This window comes from Filicampus tigris, chromosome 19 (assembly GCF_054856515.1).
Source record: "Filicampus tigris isolate MCC_2025a chromosome 19, RoL_Ftig_1.0, whole genome shotgun sequence".
Lineage (NCBI taxonomy): Eukaryota > Metazoa > Chordata > Actinopteri > Syngnathiformes > Syngnathidae > Filicampus > Filicampus tigris.
The window spans coordinates 7,392,296-7,411,237 of record NC_141235.1 but is presented as its reverse complement, the minus strand read 5'-3'; the positions used below and the strand labels follow the sequence as shown (position 1 = coordinate 7,411,237).

The following is an 18,942-nucleotide window of genomic DNA, read 5'->3' as shown; positions in this document are numbered from 1 at the left end:
ACGCGGTGGCGGCAGGAGGAGATTAGGGAATTGGAATAAATGCATCCAGATGACTAATCCTTTTTTTTAACACATGGGGGAAATTTCCATCTGATGTGAAGTAGTCTTGAATGTTTATTTCACTGTGTTTGAAAAAAAAGAGAGAGAGAAATTTGTGATTATATATTCAGGGGTTGTTTTTAATGTGGACTTTCATTCTGGGGAAAATTTTGACTGTAAAAGTCATACAACCAAATTTAGTTAACTGGCTTCAGTAATTATTTTTATATTTACTGATAAACGTTTGCACAAACTTACAAACTTTAGCCTTTAGTTACATAAATATAATGCATTTGTGTGCCAAATATGAAGCTGCAACTATGCCACATCCGCCACACGACAGGTTAGCTCAGTGTCAGCGTATCCACTAGAAAGGACAACCCAAAGGTTTTTAAAGATCAAAATTGATTCACAATAGTCAGGATGTGTTTTAATGCTATCAACTCGCAAGAAGTGAAACTTCATTTTTCCAAAGTCAACATAATTACACTACAGTACTGTACATACGCTAACAGACCTTGTGAAAAAGAACATTAGCGTAGCATTAGCACGTACATTCGAAAGTCAACTATAAGGTTTGCTTGCATGGTATGCGTGCTTTTGTGTTCTAAAGAGATAAGAATAAATTGTAATATATATTTTTCAAAATGCATCTGTGTACAGCTACATCTACGCCACATTAGCATCCATAGCTGCTAGCTTCTCGAGGCCAAGTTGAAAGGGAGTTCGTGTGCCTTTAAAATTCACGGTGGGGGCGGGGTGGACGCTGAAGGGAGGCCGGGGGAGGGACGCCGGGGGAGGGACGCCGTGACTGTGGGAGGCACGCAAACAGAAACGAATCGAGACGCGGAGCGATGCACGCAGACTAGTAGCGACCCTACTCCAGTGGAAGAACCGCGTTCACCTAACGGACACGTCTTCGTCTCTTCGGCCTACTTGCTTCCTTCTTTGGCAGTTACAAAGTTGCGGACAGAGAACGTGGAAGTTTCTCAACCTCTGGAGACGCCAACTGAAGGTAACTAGTTTGACTTGTTTAACGTGTGTGCTGCTTGTTTGTCCAACTTTTATGGCCGCAAGACAACGACGACGCGTCTGGCACTCAAGTTGTACTTTATTTTCAGTAGTTGAACGTCAGTCGTAATCGAATGTCATCAACAGTGAGTTTCATCGCTCCCACCGCAATATGAAGACAACAATGAGCCCATCTATAACCCCCCCCCCCCCTTTGACCCCCCCCCCTTTTTTAATTATTATTTTCTCCGTGAATCAGGACCACGTTTTGTTGTATTTAAAAACAAAAAGTGAATCTGCCACCTTTTCCAGATGACGCCAGCTCCAGTTGACGAGAACAGTGACCCAATAAAAATACCCTGCTAAGTGGGACATAATTTAAATGAAGCATAAAGTGTTAACTAGATGGCCTGAGGTGCACACAGTGGAGGTAATGTTTTTATGGCACAACTGAGTGTTTGACATTCATGGTGTTTTTATGGCATGATTTATCTTGCAGGTTTCTCCTAAGTAGAGCAAGCTTCCCCTTAAGAGCGGAATATGATCTAATCGGAGGCAGATGGACTGAAAGGTTCTCTTTTCCCAACTTATTATGTAACTTGTAACGCTCTGCACACGAATAGAACGCACACTTTGTGTTGCAAAATTATATCCAGACATGCTATGTTATCGAAGGAGATATATTTCTTAGGCCACAACTATTTTGCCCAGGATAATTAAGTGAAAGTAAACAATGGAGGCTTGTTCGCTGTGTATTATAGCAAATAAGTTGTGACTAGTCTTGATTAAATATTAGATTGTTTGACATAAAGTGAACAATTATTCCAAAAAATAGACTTCAAGCTATTGCCCCTCCCAGTTGAAGTTTACTGTCAAAGTAAACATGAAAAAAAAATTAATGTTGCATATTTAAAACAACCATCACATAACTTTAACTAAGGCCAATCCAATTGCTTAATGGTAACACAGAAAGCAACAGCAAAGACAAGCTGAAGAAAGCTTTGATTTTGCAGTGTAACCAAATATTTAAACACAAATGGTGCAGCAATACATACACACAGGCATATTTTTTATCTTTTGCCAAAAATACCAAATTTTACTGCTGCTTACTGAGCAGTATGTGTGCCTTGTGCACATCTATATGTCTGCGCACACACCAGAACAAGCCGAGTGCAGGGCTGGAAGGGATTAATAGCAATTATATTCATTTCAATGGGGAGTGATTATTTGAGTTACAAAAATGGTCATGAAATGAAATAAACTCATAAGTCAAGATGTGACTGTAATTCGTCACAGGCTTGAAAAATGTTGACAAATGCTGTAAAAGTGGTCTACATTATATGGACATAAATTAATAAGTGCCCCACTCTTGACTGTTTTTCTCTTCCCTCATTCTCATTAATAAAGTGAGTCCTGTATTTGAATTAAAGTTACAGATTGTAGATAAAGCATGTTGTCTTTTTAACCAAGACTTAATTACTTGGCGTCATGGAATGTGGGAACAGTGAAGACAAATATTTGACTTGAGGGCTTTGTTTGTTTGTATGATATATTTTCCATCCATAACATTTGTTTTGCTATACTTGAGATTATTAAACTGAAATCTTAGACACATGTAGGCAGACATTTTAAACCTTGTACAACATCCGCTTGCAATTTTTCTGAAAATTCATCCGCCAGAACCAGTTTTACCTCACGGCATGAAATTTGGTAGGTGTGTCAATCACAAGTCAAGAAGCTATGAATGAAAATACACAGGAGGTTGGCCTGTTTTGTTTTAAGTTGTCATTTTATGGTCAATTTTGGACATTTTCAGGTCCTTCAAAGATGAACTTGTCCGAAAGATTTTGTCTGATTGTTACCAAATTTTAAACTTGTCTAGTAGAGATGATGGGTGCCGGTAAATTGCAAAACACTTCAGTTTCCGTTTGTGCTTGACGGCGAAGTTTGATGACTATGAAAATTGGTATGCATGTTCATCATCAATAGAACTACAAAAATCGTCCGCCATTTTGGTTTGTTGTACAGGTTTGCTTCATTCAAGGACAATTTTTTTGCGTTTTTCCTTGCCCTCCTCGGGGTTACGAACTTTGATGTTTATCAACTGTGTGCATGTGAAGCCCTTTGAGACATCCTTGTGATTAAGGGCTATAAAAATCCATTTGACTTAACAAATTCATCCCAAAGATTGCATGACTACCACTTTTTTCTGCTCTGACTGCTTTTCTTTACAAGCCAAATAATTTGGAGGAAGCTGGCTCGCTGCCCACATGAACTCATCGCAACAGTTTGAAAAGAGGGAGTATTATTGGATTGGGTTAGAGGAGTGTGACGATGAGGTAAAAAGCAAACTTCTTATACACTTGCTTAGAGCAGACCCCTTTTCATGTGACTCACTCGGGAGTCTGTTGAAAAAAAAAATGTGTGTAGCTTTGAGTTACCGTGATTATTGTAACCTTGACATTTGGAGCTTTTACAGTCGCATTTGATGATACTTTGATTTGTTTTGGAATGTCAAGGAGTGCGCCTCAAAGTGGGAAGAAGTGAACCACGACCTTCAGCGACATGTACTTTGGCGTTTTTGTCTTTTGCTTATTTTGAAAGAGTATACAGTCATAACTTTTAAAATTCCCCCAGAAATGTCATTATACTTTGATCATCTCTGGTCTACTTTAATAATGCAACTCCTTTGGAATTTTTGGTCAATTTCTGATTTTGCGTGTGTTTTTTGTTTTTGCTTTGCAAATGGATTGTCTATCAAAGTTTTCGATCAGGTGCTGGATGCTATTTTGCGCTAATAACAGACTTTACTTTGAATTTTTGGTGCCTGTCTGAATTGTCCGACTGCCCACTCATTCGACATTCGAATGTCTGCTTGGGGGGGTTTGGAGGATATTTATGTGGTCTTGTTGAGAAAGTATGATTTCTCAAGGCTGATGCTAGGCGAGGAGCGGAAAAAAAGAACTCTGAATCACTTTCCATTTGAAGAATGTGTCATTAATGTAGATGAAAGGCTTTCATCAATGTGCAGGAACTTCTTCAAAGTGAATTATCACCCGGAAACATGTGCTTACCGCAAACATAAAGTAAAGGTTAAACTGGAAGGAAAAAGGATCTGCATGCTTCTTAAACAATTTTAAACTGCATGAAAATAAAAGCAAATGGAGATTTTATTCATCCTAGACCTAGTTAATGATTACTCGGCAGTTGATTTATTCCTTCCTGGTTGCATATTTGTGGTGTTCTTAGTGTATTGTCAGGTCAAATGTTTGGATTATCCTTCTGTGATAAAATCCATCAGTCAAATTTAAAGGAATAGATTTTTTTTTTTTTAAATCTTAAATGATCTCTTATTTCGGAAAGGTGTTGCCGTTCTGTTCTCCGTTCAGATATGTTTTTATCCACTGTTTATCTCTCCTGCTCACCTGTTGTCATCGATACCAAAGCTGCTCAACCAGTTTGGATGATTCTTTGCGTAGCGTACATTTTGTTGCGTACATTTTCGGAACATTTTGTCTAGGCGCATGAAAAGTCTGCTGTCGACACACCTGTCCAGCACACATCCACTGGAATGGTTTTGTTACGCCAGCTTCATTTATTATGTTGTGAACGCTTCCAGGCTTTGTTTTGTTGATCTTGTTTTGAACAGTTGTTGTTTTTCCTCCCCTGGCACCAGCTTTGCCGTGTTAGGTTGTTGTTGTTTACAGTTTTCAACGTGATTAACGACGGGCGTTGGTAGTCTAGGCCCAGTAGTTGACATGCCACACCTAGAAACTAACGTATAATTGGGCTCTCTAATTGGCGTACCAAATAATGGTGTCAAGATAGGATATTTTGAGGTTACAAAATTACAATGGCTTTATTGATAAGCACAATGCCTCTTTTTGCTCATGTGCTATGGGTGTACTCTGAAAGGTCTTTGTTTGTTTTTAATTCTCTTTCCCTATTGTACATTTTGCAACACAACCCGTCTATTGGTAACTCTTTGTTAGGCTGAGCAAACACTTTTGTCTTCCTGGTGACCCTTGAGCCCACGTACTCGTTGTCTTTGGCAGACTTTGGACTTCCCGTTGCCTAAGCTTGTTAACTTCTCGCGAACGACCATTAATATCAGGTTGAAGTGGTGGGACATGTTCCCCTTTGTCGCAAGCCTCCTGGTATCTTTGTATGTAGTTTAAGCCAGGGGGGGTTTATAAACTGGTCTTGTCAGTCCGGAGACTTCTACAAGCTGTCTGTGCCACTGAAAAAAAAAAAGCCAGAAGCTGTTGAGCCGTTGACACTTATCTTCCAGTCCTACCAAGAAGTTTGACCACATCTTATTTCCTCAAGACCTCTCCTCTAATTTCATTTTAAAGGCCAAACAAACCTAAAGTCGACCGCGCTCGCTCTGTCATTTTAAGTACTACTAACTACACCCCCCACTCGCCATAGAAATTCATTCTGCTTTGTTTTGCTGTTGCAGCAGCTCGGATAGTTAATTCAATGACTTGGCCCCTCGGGGCCATCGCATGAATGCTCTCCATTTGTCAAAAGAGCCGCGGCAAGAGAGTTGGTGTGCCAGCCCTGCGCTCTGCTATAATCCCTCCATGGAAGCCGTAATGAGGGTTCGCCACTGCCTCCTCTCAATTTGTGCTCTTCTTCATCGTTACTGTTGTCCACGCCGAGGGTGGCCAGAACTACAGTGGAACCTCTCAATTGACCACAATATACGTGTTGCGGAAATCCAAAAGTAAAAGTAGGATATTTGATACTCATTGAGGGGAAGTTTAGTAACCTGTGTAGCCATTATTGATGCAACTCTTTTTTTTAAGAAAGCCCAAGAAAAAGCAAAACCTTTTACACTTGTTGGGCGGAGGTCTTGGAATAAGTATTGTGATAATGTTTTTTGACAGTTGTTTTTAACAGCCATCCTAAAAGCATAAACAGATGTTTACTACCGTTAAATGTTACAAACAGTAAAACTGTCTATTTAGGTCTTGTTAACTGCCGCTCAGAAAGTCAAAATGTAAAACCTTCAATGTCTTAGTCTGCAAGCTCGAAGTATAGTTTACCTCAAAATACAACTGTACTGAATATTCCCTCATTTCGTGTATAAGGGCCAGTCAGAGCCTAAGGAGAAGACTTTTTCGGATTTTGCAATTTGAGCGTTTTATGATCCAAAAACTCTGTCGTCCTTGGTCTCTTTGGGTTTGTTTTTGGCCTGTAACCAACATGGACGCCCACCCAGCCAGCACAGCACAACCTCCCAGCACCAAACACTTTGTCCAGTCATGCAGGAATAAGCGCTTCATAAAAGGCCAGCTTGGCTGGAAACACAGAGAAATCATTTTCAAGCCTGTCAGGTGGTGATTGTGTTCCGCCGAGCGTTTGGGAAACCGGCCAAAAAAGCGTTTTGGAGTCAGATAGAGGATAGTGGGCCAGCGGATGCTCGGTTTGCAGTGGGGTGGGCTGGGGCGTCCCGGGCATGTTGACTTTATTTGCTAACGTAAAAACCCCCGTGGCTCAAACACGCCAAATGACGACCTGATGAAATGAGCCAAGAGACGTTTGAATGTTTCCCCCCACTAATCTGTTTGAACTTGTCTGACATAGACACTGCAGTGATAGTCTTCAATCTTGGCCAGGTTTTTGCACAGTCAGGGCTACAAATTAGGGTTTCAAGACAGGATTGGGGTTTGAAAGTAGGGTTTCAAGCCAGGGTTAGAGACGTACCTGCCTCCTTGGTCGGTTTCAGTCCTGTGCTCACTGCCAACCTGCCAATCATGCAAAACACTGCTTTGATTTGCATGGTGCTGCACATCTGGCACACACGCATATCCGGCACAGTGACGGGCAGCTTTGCATGCCGCCGAAGTCATGAAGCAGTGGTGGTTCTGAGTGTTCACATGTTAGACCTGTTCACCCTTATCGAGAGTCACGCCCGTCTGACTAGTTATGCTCTGCGTATTATTTTTCAATTTCCTTTGCCACATGCTTTTGTGTCACGAAGGTTACCCGACCAAGCTAGCGACCGGACATGAAGGCCAACTGGATGAACAGGTTCTCCACATCCTCAATCTGAAGGAACCAACAATCTATGGTGTTGGTTCATAGTGAAGTCACACGCATCATTTCACCAAGGACATCGGTGTAACGAGACAGCGATTGTGTGATGATCGATGAATTGGAAGGAAAAACTTCCAAATGTTAAATTATCGATGATAATGTTTTATGATGGAACATAGTACGTAAACTAGGCAACCAAGCATTTTTCTCATTGATGGTTGCGATACACAGTGTTGATATTCACGTCGTACGACACGTTGTGATATCGCTTGCGATTTGCGAATGAGGCCTCGTACCAATTTGGAATTCAACCATTTTCAGACAAAAACCTCAGTATAGTTGGTTCATTATTTATTTTTTTTTTTCTATGACAGACAAAATGGTCATAAAATGTTTTGTTCAATTGCTGTGACATTAGCAACGTGCCAAGTTTATGATTGCTGTGACATTAGCAACACTGCAAGTTTATCTTTCTATGACCTTTTCAGCAAACTCCCCGCCCCAAACCTAGCTTGAAAACTCCTACTTTGGATTCTGACGATTTTCTTTTGCGTATTTTGGCATGATGTTGTCGAACGATTTGATTGCCCATCTGTCTAAGATGTTAGCTTGACGTTTGTTGTTTTTAAAGGCCTTAACCCAATCCCCATTTTACTACCACTACTACCACAACTACTTAAGAGTTTTTCAAGCAAACGTCCCGTCCGCTGTGGGAACGCGGTCCGTGCTTGACATTGGTCAACAGGACACAAATTGAAATGTTTTGTTTGGCAGAGCGCAGGCCCCTCTGACGAAGCGGCCATTGTTGTACTTAGGCCGCAGGAGTTAATTTGCATGTCAATGTTCCCGACCAGAGTTCCGGACAATGGACACGACTGTGGCTAGTTTGTTGGAGGTTAAATAAAGCCAAGGTTGTCTGCGTAGTAACCCGAATGTAGACGCACAGTAATTTGTGTGAGAAGACAGAGACAACACTTGACTGAGATGATGCTCGTGACTATTAATGTCATTGTCGATAGTTTTAGCGGTTTGTCGTGAATAAATGAGAAACGCGCTTGAAAATTCAAATAGACGCTAAAATAAACCATGCTTAAGATCCACTAGTCTAGATGCGATTGGCTGCGGAGTCGGTGTTTGGAGTAAGGGGAAAGCGGTGCCGCGAGCCACGGGATTACGCAAGCACGACGGATGGGAGTTGTGATGTCATTGAGGGAGAGCCGAGGTGACGTGACGATGATGCCCTTAATCATTCATGGCCTAACCCCCCTCCCTCCCCCGTCGCCGCTCGTCTCTGCTTGCGGTGGTGTCATGTGGCGCTGTGGGTGCTCGGTTACGTAAAGGCTTTTCTCCCTTCTATCAACAAAGAAAGTCTATGAAAATGTCATGATTATGGTGACTAAAATGATGACTTTCTACTAGCTGCTGTTAAAACTGCGAAGAGCAGCAACCAAAATATATTTATTGGAGATGAGTCAAAATATTCTTTGTCTTTTCTTGTACGGTTCACTGCGTCTTCTTTCTCTGTTTGCTGTTGCAGGGATTCAGATTGGATCATTTAAATTTGAGCCGTCTGTAAATTGTTCGAGTTATGATTTTCATGCGTGTCCTAACCATCAAAGAAGGAGGGTTAATGTTTGCCATAACCCTTCTGATGAAATTGACTTAAGATTCCCATCACAACGGGAGTGGCCAAAATTTGCGTGATTTCTGATCACTGCTGAAATGTGACTTTCGTCATCTTGTTTGTATTGTAAGTGACTCGCAGTCTTTTTCATATTCTTTATTTTTCTCGGTTTCGTTGCTGTTGTTCCAGATGAGGCTCTGAAGACAGTGACCCAGATTATCACAGATATCAGTACTACTAAAAGTACAATATGGTATAGTACAATTACGTAGAATCCCAAAAACAACTACTACACTCTGACGCCAAGTACGGTAGTGACAGTGATTCAAACTAAACTTTTCCGTCAAAACCGTCAAAGCAACATTTGTATTCTGAAATTAAAGCACACAGTTTTAGCTTTAGATGTTTCTATCTATCATCTTTTTCATCTTCTGTGACCTTCTGTCACTTGAAAGTCTCCCAAGTGAACACGATAGGAGTGCCTGCAGGTCTCATACTTTTCTTTTGTCCTGTCTGGCTCAGTAATTTCCTCCCGTTATGATGATGATGATCATGATGATGTCCTGGTCAAACACCAAGGGGGCCTCCGAAAGAAACATAAAATGGCTCATTTCCCAGAATGACCATGAAGTCAGGCTTGCACCTTTTTGATATTTGAGAACCCCTCCTGGCATCTTTTATGTGGAATCCCCACCTGATTGTCTTCTTCCCCAGCATGCTTTCATCCATATCAAGGAGCCCTGATCCCGAAACAGGAAGTGTGTTCCATCCATTGTTTCGTTTGAGTTTTTTTTTTTGTGTGAACCGAATCCTTATGTTGGCTAGTGATGAGACGTTCGGGTTGTGATCAAAGCAGAGCAATGCATCACCTCAACCACCGGGATGATTCTCGCAGCAGTAAGACTTCAACTTGTCAACATCACCCTGTCCTTAACTTGAAACCACAGCCCTATCTTGAACCCTTAATTCAAAATCCTAACCCTGGTTTAACCCCCTGATTTAAAACCCTAACCCTGTCTTGAAACCTTACTTTGAGACCCCAAATCTGGCTTGAAATCCGAATTCGAATCCATAACACTGGCTTGAAACACTACCCTCATTTGGAGTCCTACTTTCAAACCCTAAGCTTGTCTCGAAACCCGAATTTGAAACCCAAACACCCTCATATTTGAAACGTTAAGGCAGGGTTGAAATTCTAAATCTGTCTTAAAAGCCTAAACCTTTCTCCAAACCCTACTTTGAGACCATTACTGTATCTTTAACTTTTAACAACACCTGATTGACCCCAAATTTGACACCCTATCCTTGTCATGAGCGCCCTAATTTGAAACTCTATCCTTGTGTACTGCTTTCCGCAATTTGTTCAGTTTCTCACAAGAATGCAAGTGAACTCTTTCCCTGTATTTATAACAAAACATACGGTGGCTATAACTTCTTCACATCTCTGTTGGATTGTCGTTTTTTACAAGATGCATCATTTTAAAACTTTTTTCCAACATTGATGTGGACTTTTTAAATGGGACACTGGCACATCAGTCTGATAACGGAATGATCATTTGCATTAGCCTAAAGCTGCTTAGGGATAAGCTAACGGCGCTAGTTTGATCAAGTCCCCACCATCTGGTTCTACAGCATTCATGCTAATGTTTTTGTAATGTATTATTGTGCTCACCCCATTGATTCCACAGCAGAGTTATGCATGTGTGGGCTCGAGACCGTGGTCTGAAAACACAAAGCGATGTTTTTCACGCCGGTTAACACTTGCACATTAGCACAATGGTAGCACACACAAGTGGGCCTTAAAATCTCTCTAGTGAGCGCTTTATGAGGCAGGAGTCACTGGCCTGCTAATATCGCTAAAGCATATCCATATTAGCCGTTTTTTCTGGATCATAGCTCAACTACCTCTTTTGTCTTGTTTGCTGGAAACGGCATTTTTGGAGGCTTGCTGTGCAGCCACAAGTGTGTAAACATTTTAAAGACTTTTTTATCAAATCGAACCGATGTGTGGTTAAATGGATTGTTAACACTGCCACTCTTTTTTTTTTTTTTTTTTTTTTTTCCCCCCCAAATCCTCAATCTTGTTTAAAACATAAAACCTAACCACCAATTGGAATCCTAAACAAAGCATGTCTAGAAATCCCAACACTGGCTTGAATCCCAAGGGCTTGGTTTCTAACCACAATTTGAAACCTTAACCCAGGCATGAAATGATCAGAAACACCAACCCTGCCTTTAAACTAGTTTAAAACATTTGAGATCCCAATTTGAAACCCTCACACTCCTGGATTCAAACCTTTACTACTTTCTTGAGTCCATATTTAAAATCTTAACCATGGTTTGAGACCACAAATTTGAGTCCAAAACATTAATTTGAAATTAAGGCCTAAATGATATGGGATTTTTTTTATTTAGGCCGATTTCCGATATCTGGTAGGATAAAATTCTGATCACCGATCAGGCGAAACTTTGAATGTTTTACAATATTTTGTTCTTTAGTGTTTATTTAACTCTACAACAGAGCGACGAATTAGATTATTTTTTTGGGGGGGAGGGGAGAGCGGATGTTTGAATTTTATTTGCATTGTGATGTGTTAATCTGTGGTTATATATATAATTTTTTTTTAACCGCCTTGGTAACAATTAATATTTACCCATTAAATCAGCCCTCTTTGAAACCCTAGCCTCGTCTTAAAACCCTAACAATGGCTTGAAAGCGCCAGTTTGAGTCACAGAATCATAATTTGAAATGCAAATAATGACTTTTTGCAAACGATCATTTGAAACCTTAACACTTGAAACAACCTTCAAACCACGATTTCAAATCCTAACCCAGGCATAAAACCCAAACGCTCAAAACACCAATTTAAAACCCTACCTTTGTTTTTCTAGAAGCCTCTATTCCCATTAGAACACTACTAGCAAACACAAGTGGCTCTTAAAATCTCTCCAGTGAGCACTTTATGATTTAGGAGTCACTGACCAGCTAATCCCGCTAAACCGTATTCTTATTAGTCGCCTTTTCCGGCTCATAGCGGCCTGCAAGCTTTAATTTGTAAGCGCTGCCCTGTGAGTTTTGATGTTTCACAGGAGAGCAGATACCGAAACAACAAGTCGAAGCGCTGCAGGCTAAACAGACAGACTGCAGACAGGAGGAGAATGTAACAAATATGGACGCAGCGATGCGAACAGCCTGTAAAACGAGCTGAAGAAATGCCGCTTCACTTAATTTTATTTTTTTTCTGCGAGCGTTCCGGCTCCAAGCATCCTGCCGGTTACGCAACTGTCAAGGGGCCCAAAATGGGAGCTTGCGAGCGCCAGCCACCTGTGAACGTTTTTAGAAAGAAATAGAGAAATCCAAGAAAGGACATTTGACAGACGACACCGAGTTATTCTCACAAGTGTTATCCAACATCCTGATGGACTCACTAACCAATGAAAGGCTTTGTTTTGGACTAACAAATGTTTCCATATTTGAACAAAAGTAGATGTTTTTTTTACTGTTTAGGAAAGAGGCGATTTTCCATTGCCGTTTGTTTGCCCCGTGCCCCCAAGACAGGACTCGCGGAAGCGGGACTTGCCGTATTAAAGTGAGGGCAGTTTGACATTGCTGTCTAGGAAAATCACACTCTGCTTCCCGTTTACCGCTCTCACACTTCTGTTAGACTGAAAAGATGTTATGATGACTGATATGATACAAGTCGCAAGATCTGTAGCTTTTTCAAAAAAAAAAAAAACGATCCTGCCGATATTTGCCTTTTACAACATCGGAAACCGGCAAATATGTAAGCCAACTTTAACCTCAAAGCATTAAGCAAAGGCGATAAATATGTATGTATGTGATTTAATTTTATGTGATTATGTCATTGTGGAGTGTTCTGAGTGGAATGAAGCTGAAACATAAAATGTGGAAAAAGAATAATTTCCAGTGTAATGCGTCCGTCTCACTGTAATGTCCTTTTTTCCTCACAGGCTGATTTCCTGGAGATGTCATTTTGACTATGAGGACCAAAATGGCTGCCCACATTACGAAGCACAGAGAGTGTCTTTGATGAAGTCAACCAAAAGGTTCCAAGAGATTCCTCGATTCTTGAAAGAAAATCATCTCGCTCCACCGGCGACAAGCGTCCATCATGCCGATCCTCAAGCAGCTGGTCCACTCCAACCAGTCCAAGCGGCGTTCACGCGCCGACCTGACGGCGGAGATGATCAGCGCTCCTCTGGGTGACTTCCGGCACACTATGCACGTGGGGCGCGGCGGCGACGCCTTCGGGGACACGTCCTTCCTCAGCACGCGTTCGGGAGAGGCCCCCGACGCCAAGCACAGCTCTCCGGGTTCCAAGCCGTCGCTGCTGGCCCGCACCTTCCGTGGCAGCAAGCGCTCGCACTCTGTCAACCGCGGGGACAGGTACGAGTACAACGCCGCGCCGCCGCCCGCTGCCTCGGCCAACTTTGTGAAGAACGCCATCTCTCTGCCGTACCTCAACCACGAGGAGGGCGGCGGCAGAAGCCACGTGACCGGTGTGTCAGCGGCCAATAGGCCGGCGGCCATCGCCACCTTCGATGCAGAGTTTGACGAGCGCAACTTTGGTGAACTCACCGAGCTGCCGCCGTCCCAACCCAAGAGCGGCGGCGGCGGCGGCCTGAAGCACGCCGAGTCCATGATGTCCTTCCACGTGGACCTGGGGCCCTCCATGCTCGGCGACATCCTGAGCGTGATGGAGAAGAAAGACTTTGAGGACGACGACCTGGGCTACGAGGAAGGCAAGGGCAGCGAGGGCCACGGCTCGCCCGCTCACATCCCGCTCATAGACGACGCCCCTCCCGCCGAGGAGCGGCGGCCGCCTGCCAGGCCCCCCCGCATGATGATCTACCAACAGAAGGTCATGGTGGATCCCTACAGCCCCGAGCTTCAGACCAGGAACAACCACCAGTACCTGGACAGCTGCTCCGTGTCCAGCTCCGGTTCTACCACCGAGGAAAAAACGCCGTACCTCCACCACAACGACACGGACAGCGCCAAGTACAGCTCGCCGCGCGGCGACGACGACTTCTCTTACATGGACGATGACGACGACGAGATCCGAGTTTAAGGCCGGACGCCGTTGCATCCTGATCTTTGGGGATGACCTCAACCTTCCCCTACGCGATCGGGCCGCGGTGACGGCGTCCAATACTGTCACTCGTCACCTAACCTCGTCCATCCATGACTCTGGGGAGCTGGTGGCCATCTCTGGATGACAACAGTGCAATGTTGAAACAGGAAGTGGAAGTTGGGGCTGGGAATGTGATCAAGAAGTCCACGGTGCACCACGCCTTTGCCCAAAGTCAGCTGCAGCCCACCCACAACCCCACTGAGGACTGACTCCTTAAAGGGGAAGCCAACCTAAACATTTTTTTCCAGAATATGTTCTATGCAGGCCCACAAGTTGAAATATGGCATTCTGATTAATATTGTGTTTGTGGAATATAAGTTAAGCAGCAAAATGCACCCACTTTTAGCCATCTCAGCGGGCGACCATTTTGTCACTTCCGTCGACTGAAGATGACATTGAAGTTGCTCGGGGCTCGGATAACGACCAATCACGGCTCACCTGTTTTGTGAAGCTGAGGCATGCTTGGTCATTATCTGAGTCATGAGCAACTTCGATGTCATCTTCAGTCGACGGAAGTGACAAAATGGTCGCCCCCTGAGCTAGCTAAAAACGGATGGATTCCTCACATTCCACAAACGCAATATTAATCAGAGTGTTGTGTTTTTGACAAGTGGACCTCCATAGAACATATTTTGGAAATAAATAATGTTTGGGTTGACTTCCCTTTTAAAGTATCTGTAGGCTGTCCCATTTTTAAGTTTAGTCTTAAAAAAGTAGGGCGTCCAATTGCACTTAAAATGGTGGGTCGCTTCGAAAGAACTTTACAGACTGTTAAAAAGACAAAGGTTGAGTATGTGTTTTGGTGATTGCCATGTAGACGTCATTAGGGAACGCAAAGCAAAATGGCCTCCCAACAAAAAGCTCCTCCGTAAAATGGACGTCGTCGTGACAGTATTCGCTTACTGTGAGCACAGGACTAAACGGACGAGAGAATCAACCAATTGACGGACTCTGTGTGGTTGTCGTTGCTGCGCTGCAGTCATCTTGTTACTCACAGACCACAATTTTAGGTACACCTGCACCCAAAAACCACCTGCACCCATATATTCATGACATCTTCATAACAATAATACATATATGAATTATTTTTCTAATTGTGGTTGTAGTTTGCATATTACTAAATAAAACTAAAATTACAATAAATGACATATGTAAATCTTAAGTGAAAATATTTTTGTGAAAAAAAAACTATTACTTAATTTATTGACTTTGCACATAACTAATATATTTAGTAATATACGTCCCACAACCACTGTAATTTACTATGATGACATGAATGATGACATAGTTTGGCAATTATTAGATTAAAAATGACAAATATTTTGTAACGTGAAATGCAACAGCTCGTATAATAAACGTAATTTTAAAAAAAATTAATAATTGTAATTTTATTTTAATGATGAACTCTCAGTTCATCATTTGTACTTTTGAGGTTGTAGTTTGCATATTTGTGAATAAAACTAAAATAGCATATATATATTATATATTAATATGCATGCTATAACACAATTATTAAAAAATATATTTTACTAAAAAAAATACAATGCATTTTAAAAACTAAATGTTAGTAAAGTATTTAATTTTTCTCTTTAGCAATCCAGAATACGGTGCAGGTGTACCTAATGTTGTGTCCAGTGTGTTGTACGTTAGCCAAGTATATATTAATAATCACTGTCGCTAACATTAGCAACAAGTTATTTTCCTTGTGTTTATAGAGATGCAGTTTCATATCAGTCTTTTTTTTATACATATACTTTTCTGAGGTTAAAGGGCCAAATTTGAACATGCTTATCATCCACTCTGCGGGATTGTGGGAATTGTGCCATCAATGCTGGTGAACAATTTTTGTTGCGTTATCCAGCAATCTGATTGTGAAATTGCTGTCAGGAGAAAACAACGATGGACCATTACATCAAATTGCTGTGAAATGCTGTCTGAGCTGCGTGGACTTTTGGGGTTTTTTTTTTTTTTTTTTTTTTTTGTTTCTTTGCAAATGAGCTGCACGGGAAAAAGGGGTCTATTCAAACTAGAAACAGCTGTAAGAAGACGTTTTATTGACAAGTTTGTGCCATCTTTTTCCTCCTTTACAGCACAATAACACTATCCACATTCTTTGTTTTTCAATAAAAAAAAAACAAGGCTGGTGAAATGATGTCATATTTGTGTCTTACAGCATATTGTTTGCGACCTACCAAATTAGTTAAACAATAAATTCTAAGATAATTTAGGTCGTTGCCAAAATCGTACCTGGAAAATGATTTTCAGGTTTTTGTTTGCTCGAAAGGCCAATAAAAGTCCAAGGTGATGGTTCAGGCTGTAGGGTTAAATGCCATTGGTCTTTCAGTTTGGACTCCAAGCAACTTTTATGTGCATACCGCCATCTACTGTACGAGAGTGTGTAGCACTCAATAATTACCCACCTTCACATTCGAAGCAGTGTCCCGCAGATATTAAAAAAAGTGCTGCCCTCACACACCTGATCCTATCTCCCTCAGCAACCGTCCATTCACGCTGCACCGCTCTCACGCATCATTTTAGTCTCTCTGTCTGTACACATACCTATATATAATTTTATCACATTAATGCTAACACAGCAAAGAGTTACAATTCTTGTTTATCCTATTGATACCTGATTGTTAGTCATTTTTTTTAACTTGTTCATTTTTGAAGCAAGTGATTTACAAGATTCCAATTCGTTTCATAATTGCTCCAAAAATAAACTCCTTACAGGGACACACCTTTGCTTTTTATTTGTTCTTTTCATGTTTGGCATTCTCAATAAGCCGAAGTAAACAAGAGAATGGCTTCAACAAATCATATTTTCTGGAGCGGCCATTCGAACCCGGATGCTGTGACATGCGTGTGATTCGCACTCCGTATCCCAACGGAAGTGGTTTGTTCAGACCAACCAATCAGCGGACGGACAATGCTGACATTACAAAGGACCATCGCGGTGAACTTTTAAACAGTCCCTCTTCTAATATAATTGACCGCCAGCGCCACCAGTGATTCTGAACGCCCCGGGCCCATTCAATTGTTTGAATTTGAAGAGTCTCAATGATTGGTACCTCCAAATCTTGTTTTACTTTTATTTTTGTGTTTTTATACATTTAAAGCGATTTTTGTAAAATACATTTTTGAAAAAGCCTTGCAAATGTTCTTTTTCCGTTTCTACTGCATCAAGACAAATGTTTTCTGAAGAATGCGATGTTTTCCTGTTCTAGAATGTGTATAAAAAAAATAAAATAAAATACATTTTAAAAAATTGTAATTCATGGACGCAAATGCCCGGATGAAGTCGGGCGTGCGCTACCTGTATGCAGCAGCCAATCATATTTCAGCGGGGCGTATCTATGTAGCATCATAACAATTTGAACAACATGAATGTTCAGCGAACCGCACGAATGCTTCCAGTCAACACATCAGAAGTACATGATCGCTTCCCGGCACACGTCCCCTGCTTCCTCACCGCCGCCGATGCTGCAGTTCTCCTGCACGACTGACTCGCATAAATTCCCCTTGCTCAGACTGGGTACGTTCGCGTCTCTTCTTTACACTCGACGCTCTCGATCACTTTACAAGTTCTTATCAGGCAACGTGGTGGCGTTCCGTTTCATAGGAGACGACTGTCAGTGGAGTTCAAAGTTAGAAAAGACGACTTTTGAAAGCTGTCAAATGGACGTGTAGGGCGTTGCACTTCCTACTTCCGCGTCGTACGTCATTGGGATTTCAGTCCTTCGTTCCAGACCACTTGGAAATTGTGTGTGGGGGTTAGGGTTAGGGGGAATACTATCTGTTTTACGACTAGCAGGGGAAAGGGAAAACAAAAACACGGTTGGCGATTCGTTAAGCACCTAGTTTCGAATTAAAACATTTTTTATGTATAATATTCATCAATACTATGTGCTACTCTTTCAAACCAGACATCATTGCAATGTAGAAGCAATATTAAATTTAAATCATTAATTCAAATCAGACATATTTTAAAGACAAAAGGTCATCTGCGATTATGCAGCTTTAGCTTCCTCTTGTGGTCACTTACTTGAACAGAAATGTAATTCCTTGACGCGACACGCACAATTTATTATTGTGGTGGAGGAACGGCGTTTTCTTTTATATCAATATATATTGATCTGTCATCAATTAATGTGTCCTACACGAATTATTGAAAGTTCAAAGTGACTGAGATACACTGCAAACTACAGCTGTGCGATATAACAATATAGATAAATACTGTACATATAAATACATACAGATGTAAAATGTCTATCGTACGATATAATCCTCTTAAATAGTGAGATTTGCCTTGCTGCTACTGAGGGAGTCCTGTAATGCCTTTCCCACCATGAGAAGAGGATGTTAAAGTGTCAGGAAATAAATTTACTGGATAATTATTATGCATGCTTAAATGTTACTTGAAGCACCGTGTTGTATTTATTTGAATTCTTTGCACTTTATTGCATTGCTTAAGGTGGTTGTACCAGATATTTTCAATGGGACCACCGAATTGAATTGTGGTGGTCTATATAAAATTAGTACTTTATAAATAAATGTGTATCTTTTTAATTAAATAAAAGATCACAGAAAATTACCGTTAGTTTCATGCAATTTTAAGGCAAACTGTAACATGATTCATAAAATTATCGTGATATAAAATCTTGACCATATCACACAGTCCTACTGCAAACCATAATGGACAGATGGTCAAATAAAACCACTGCCTGTGTCATATTTTTGCCAAAGTTCTTGTATTGGATTGTGCACGTGTACCCAATAAAGTGTCCCAAACTTGCCCCCAGCCCAGCAGCGAACACACGACGCTCTGGGTCTTCTTCCAGCCTGTACCAAGTCACGAAGACCAGCAGATGACCAGGCTGGCCACCCCCAAGGAAAGCTGGGTGTCCCCACGTGTGTTTCTTGGGTTAACTTGGACTTTGTGGAAGAAAAAAAAGGGCAATGTCTTTAATTTATATTTGTTTCTTCTAATAAAGCACAAGTAACAAACAACACTGCCTCTTTCCTTCAGTTGTAAAGTGACTCGCAATGGACGCTCTGTATGTTTGAAAC

General features: G+C 41.5%; 1 protein-coding gene and 1 long non-coding RNA gene across 3 annotated transcripts; both read left to right on the top strand.

Annotated features, from left to right (window-relative positions):
- Positions 1-873: 873 nt before the first annotated feature.
- On the top strand, positions 874-16,024 carry cdc42ep4b (CDC42 effector protein (Rho GTPase binding) 4b). 2 transcript variants are annotated; one of them, XM_086016617.1, is made up of 2 exons: positions 874-1,054; positions 12,692-16,024. In XM_086016617.1, exon 2 carries the CDS (start codon positions 12,853-12,855, stop codon positions 13,810-13,812), a length of 960 nt encoding a protein of 319 aa, XP_085872743.1. In that variant the 5' UTR covers positions 874-1,054; positions 12,692-12,852; the 3' UTR covers positions 13,813-16,024. The 2 variants fall into 2 exon arrangements, with proteins under 2 accessions (XP_085872743.1, XP_085872744.1); XM_086016618.1 differs by lacking the exon at positions 874-1,054 and adding an exon at positions 1,499-1,621.
- A 1,049-nt stretch (positions 16,025-17,073) lies between these two features.
- Positions 17,074-18,882, top strand: LOC147129232 (uncharacterized). The gene is made up of 2 exons (XR_015082577.1): positions 17,074-17,407; positions 18,675-18,882. It is a non-coding gene; the product is annotated as an uncharacterized LOC147129232 (long non-coding RNA).
- The last annotated feature ends 60 nt before the right edge of the window (positions 18,883-18,942 follow it).

What these genes read in the sequence shown, in the direction of transcription:
- cdc42ep4b (XM_086016617.1), top strand. Translation starts at nt 12,853, where the DNA reads ATGCCGATCCTCAAGCAGCTGGTCCACTCCAACCAGTCCAAGCGGCGT.